The 5597-nt window shown below is 31.8% G+C and overlaps 1 protein-coding gene across 1 annotated transcript in view; it reads right to left on the reverse strand.

Moving 5' to 3' along the window:
- Positions 1-173: 173 nt before the first annotated feature.
- Positions 174-5597, reverse strand: part of LOC117115237 (NMDA receptor synaptonuclear signaling and neuronal migration factor-like) — a 9608-nt gene continuing 4184 nt past the window's right edge. The window contains exons 5-13 of the mRNA XM_033258962.1: positions 3914-3981; positions 2920-3012; positions 2436-2554; positions 2205-2285; positions 1916-1949; positions 1289-1445; positions 884-986; positions 596-671; positions 174-422 (exon numbers count right to left, since the gene is read on the reverse strand). Of these exons, the coding sequence (XP_033114853.1) occupies positions 316-422; positions 596-671; positions 884-986; positions 1289-1445; positions 1916-1949; positions 2205-2285; positions 2436-2554; positions 2920-3012; positions 3914-3981 (838 nt within the window). The 3' untranslated portion in view covers positions 174-315. The remainder of the gene's footprint in view (positions 423-595; positions 672-883; positions 987-1288; positions 1446-1915; positions 1950-2204; positions 2286-2435; positions 2555-2919; positions 3013-3913; positions 3982-5597) is intronic.

Genomic DNA, 5597 nt, shown 5'->3' on the forward strand with positions numbered 1-5597 from the left:
AAACAACTTCAGTAGTAGACTTTAAGAACACTGATTTATTATAAACTCGGATATTTCTGCCACTCCTGTGGCCTTCATCAGCGAGAATAATAATATATATATATATATACTGATATTTGTTTTATTGCTACCAATCAACCTGTCAGTCAAAACTATAGAACCACTCGTACAGTTGCTGTCACACGGATGCTGATGATTCAAAAAACTAGAAACTGCAGTTTCAATTATCAACGTGTATTAAAACTTCTATAAAATCTGAAACGTGACTTCACCGTCGTATAGGCCTACCCGTGGCACTTATCTTAAGTCACTCCTCTAGCTTTCTTTGTACTTGTTGATTAGCGAGTCGGTTTTTGTATATCTCTGTAGTTTCCACTCTTTATATTTCTCGTTATCAAAGTAGAGATCGATCGTTGCTTTTCCTAAAAAGATGAAATACATTATTTAATCAAATTGTATTGTCGAAAATGTCACAACCGAGGTGTACGTTTGAGACTATTCGCGTGGGTGTGAGAGTGTGGTTGTGTGTCAGGAGATTGGATGAGTGTATGTATGGGATGTCTGTGTTTGTATATATCTTGTACCACAATCTTACCTTCTTCCGAAAGTTCTAGAGGAGACTTTAGTTGAACGATATTTGGTTTCATCATGGTAGATATATGATCAAACAACTGCAAAGAATAATTCAATGGTAATTCTACATATAAGTAGACCTGTACTGGATTGGCAATACTGAAAAAATGTTGACTTATAATATGTAATAATTTTCTGTAAGTAGGTCTAACAACCCAACATTTGCCAAGCAGTCCACTCATCCTGTCAATGAATTTCACCAACTATTCATGTTCAACGCAGACGATGTGGAGTTCTGAATGGAACTTACTTCTTGGCCATTCTCCTTGCCCAGTACATGACATCCCATCACGTGTATTACTGTGGTCTCTGGATCAACCTTTGACATCATATCACCGATCGAAACCCAAAATCTGCAAAGAAACAACAACCAAGACAGCAATATACAAGTGCAATCAATAATGATGAATGTGTTACCCACAATAGGTCCTTTTGAGGTACAAACCGAGAGCCGATGTGCTTCAATGTTCAATAACCTGGATTATGTAATGGAACGCAATGTGTTTTGTGGAGGAGGATGTTTCCAAAAACTCTATTAGAGGTTTCATTTGAATGTTTATTTCAGTGTATTGCAGACAGATATGTTCAAAACTGATGCAAAACTCGTACTACATGTACCAGTATTTCATAAAAAATGTGCTTAATTATAACTTACTTTCGCTGATCTTTTTCGCTAGGTTTCTTAATTTTGACAACTGTTAGGACTTTTCCTTTTACTATGTAAAGGAATCCTGGCCCGCCTTGACAGTAAAAACACACAGATTGTGCTCGACAGCCGTGCTTGTATGCGTTTAACTTTGACCTCATATTATCTGCAAGGAATGAGGTTGAAATCTCTGATAAAATGAACCTAAAATGTATTTAACAAAATTGAATTGCATTTTGAAAGGATCAAACAAGTTTTCAAACCAATGAGACACAAAACAATTCATGATTTAAAACAATTTTATTACTGAGGTAATGCTGTATTTATGCCTCAAATTATAAATTGAAAGTTAATAACCTTTATTAATATATAATAATAATAATAATAATAATAATAATAATAATAATAATAATAATAATAATAATAATAATGATAGGTTAATATTTAGGCCTATATATACAAAGTAAGTCATTTAACTTTTCAGCAACATAACACGAACATATGGAACTAGTTGTCGTAAAATGCAAAGGTAGAACTATTCGTTAATTTTCTACTACAATATATACTGGTTTCGTAATATCTAAAGCATTTTTGACAGCTTCAATATGCTTATAATGTACAAATACCGGTACTTACCAATTAATTCTTCGAATGTATCTCTTTCAAAATTCTATGAAGAGAAAATGTGTGATTTTAAGTACACAAACACACTGTTTTTTTCTTGTAAAATTTACCAATTATATAAACAGATGAAATTATTTAAAAAACAATATTTTGATTCACTTTTACAGTAATGACTGTTAAAAGCTTTGAAGAATATGTAAGTTCATTACGTTTAAATATAAAATTATGGTATCAATTTATGTTAAGTTTGCTGCTTTATATTTTTTTTTATCTCAAGAATTCTACAAATAGGCCTACTTACATATGGAATTACCATGATGTTAGGCTGATCGTGAGCTGCATCGGCTAGAAGTTCTGATTTGCCAATTTTTGAAGATATAAACTAAAATACAAAAAAATAGTTTTGTTAAGTATGCAAACATTAATGTTTAAAATCATATAAAAACAACTTGTAGCCATTGGCTACATTACAAAATGAATACCAATACCGGTATGAAATACTTCGTATGGTTCTAGGCAATTAGAAACTTACAACTACTCTAGGAGGCGCTGTGCCTATCATAAAGTTCTGCTCTACTTGTTGGTCAGCCTGCCATTTTAACTGAACTATTTCGTCCTGGAAGCCGTGCAACTCCTGCTGCACTTGTTCACCTGTTGAAAAATATATTTCTGCATATTATAATGCCATTTTGAAGAATATTGACAACCAATGACATTTGAACTTAAAAGCAAGAAAGATTTAATTGGAATTATACACCAAATACCGAGTTTTTGCTACTTTTAATATTTTTAATCGGGCTTCCGTTTCATTTTGTAGCTTTTGTAGTTCATCTTTTGCCAAATATATCTCAACTGACTAAACCATCGCTTAATCGTCTATTTCAGTTTTGCAGTATGTAGCCTATAAATATTCAAGATTTCTTAATGTTGATGCCTGAGAAGCAAGCAAGCAAGCTAAGAACGCGCACCACACATAGTGCGTCGTGCGCCCGTACTCACTAGTTTGCCGTACTTACTAATTTGTGCATCGTTATTTTTCTTGGTCGCTACGGTTTTATCCCGCCATGCTCGGTCTCTGTCTTTCCTTTTCTCCCGTCTGTCTTCCAATACTAGAACACAAATAGAAAAGGTAATAGATAACTGGGCCTATGTTGTTTACTACATAGTTTACTAATTATTGGTTGACGATGGGTAGGCTTTACTGCAAATTAAGTTCTACTGAGTGCACTCTAGGCCCACAGATACTCTTTGTGTTTATGCATATTATTACCAACATTGCATCATTATAACATCTAATATTGCCAGAAAATAAACTAATTAAACATAGGCCAGCATATTATTTTCTGCTCCGTGACGTAGGTCTACATTGCCTACAATACGATATATTACTTTATTGTTATTCTCACAAAGGCTGCAAATGAAGTTTTGATGATAGACACGGTAAAAGAAAGTAAAAAATAAAAAATTTCAATACAAGATAAGGCAATCGACGTAGCTGCATGGGGTCATACTTTAATCACATTTGCTACGAAGACAGTATAATAGTATAAAAAAAAAACCCCACAATTACAAGCCGGTTATAGTTTCATGACACCGTAATTATTATCACTAATTAAACGTAACAGAAGAGGAATCCGGAACGAAAAAAAAACTTCACCGGGACCGCGTCTCACACACGCACACACACACACTGCATATATATATGTATGTATATATAAAGTATACAGTATGCCTATATTATTTTTAAATATACATATAAGATAAATTATACATCTGATCTGATTAAGAAAGTGTTACAAAAAGTTCATGTAAATCGAATTAATGGAATAATTTACTAATTTACACAAAGTACTGTCTGCCTAGTCACATGTTATTGTAAGAAGGCACGTGTTGTTACTATTAATCTATAAAAGGTACTATATAAAAAGAGGAAGAAAGAGGGGAAATAAAGGGGATATTAGCGTGGGAAAACTTAGAGAAGATGCGGCTTATGTAAAATCGAAAACTCACCCTTTGTTTTATCTGCTTCTTTGGTTTGATTCTTATCTTCCGATGTTGAAATATGCCGCCTGTATCGCCTACAAATAAACACAATAATATATTTCATAATATATTTCATATGGTACAATATAGGAAGTATATTTCTCACTAAATTATGTTGTTATAATGTATTTGAACTGTGGTATAAATGGTAACTTTATACTGAATAATATTTAACCAATCAGAAATAAGAGTTTTAACGTACAGAATGTTGTAACTAATTATTATTAGTCTGTACATTTTTTTGGAATGTTCAAATAATATAATATTTAAAAAAATAAACTAATAAGACATGAATCTCCAGATAAACAACACACTGATTTACATAGGAAAACAATAATATTTATTAGACTAAAACCTCATACTGTTTGAAATATATGCATACGAGATAAAACAAAAGCTAAATACGATACGAATATTCCTGATGATGACATACTTAATGTCGAAATATTTAGTCCCGACACGATGGCGTGCATTTCGATACTTGGAGCATGTATTGTACTATCTTATCTGAGGAAATTCTCCAGAATTGCAGCTTATAAGCTACACAAATTCAAAGCACAATGCCATTCTATATGAAGTAAAATATATCTTGGACTTGAAATATTTGGTATCCTCCAGAATGATGATACAGGTATTGTAAGAAACCAGCAACACTCACTCTTCGATTTCATCAGACAAATTCACAGTAAAATCTGCCTCTGCCATGACTTTTTATGCTGCTGCCAGTGCAACCTACACATCACACTACGAGATGTAGCAATGACTTGTACTTATATTACGATTATAATTTTTATATTAAGCATATATTTCTGTCAATATTATTAATAATACTTATATTATAAAGTTTAAGATACCTATTTATAGATTCATTATTGCTTAATATAACCATTTTCATCCAGCCAAGATACCACGGAGATTTTATGTTCTGCAATATAGCCATACGGTATTGTAGATTATAGAAGTCAGTGACAATGGATCATGAATAATTGATGTTCTCCGCAGACAATTTATTTATTTATTCATTTTAAACCACCTTCCAAGACCAGGAGGGTAGTCTATTTAGCATACTTCTGATTATCCAGGGCCTAATTTTAGCTACTTTTTTAAAAGTAGGTTTGCTTATTGAAATTAAATAATTCATACTTGGCAGAATACTTATATTAAGAAGGTACCAATGGGCACTTGATTCATCTCCTAAAAGCGGTATTTAAGAGTCACTTTCAAAGGAAATTTCACAAAAGAAAAATAAAATGTTAGTGATGAAGAGAGGTATACTATTTAAAAGAATATAAAAAAAAATAGGCAACTCTGAAAGAAGCTATCAGATCCATTGAGAAGAAATGAAGACAAAATAGCAATCAATTTTATTTTGGGTTTATTACTGTCTTTTCCATTCATCCGTCGCACGATTATTATTGTTTTCGGTACATAATGCCTATCATGCGTTTTAATATGGTTGAGGTTTCTGAAAGTTGCTTTTTCCTGAACTAGCCTAATTTTATTTAGGCCTATTTTGTATAAATTGATGTTTATTATATATATTATATATATTTCAAATATATTTTACATTTAATATTTTACAATTACAATTTAATAAATATATTTTACATTTAATATTTTACAATTACAATTTAATAATATTATAAGCTCA

Source organism: Anneissia japonica, unplaced genomic scaffold (assembly GCF_011630105.1).
Source record: "Anneissia japonica isolate Jap-2015-1 unplaced genomic scaffold, ASM1163010v1 scaffold288291_len444093_cov181, whole genome shotgun sequence".
Lineage (NCBI taxonomy): Eukaryota > Metazoa > Echinodermata > Crinoidea > Comatulida > Comatulidae > Anneissia > Anneissia japonica.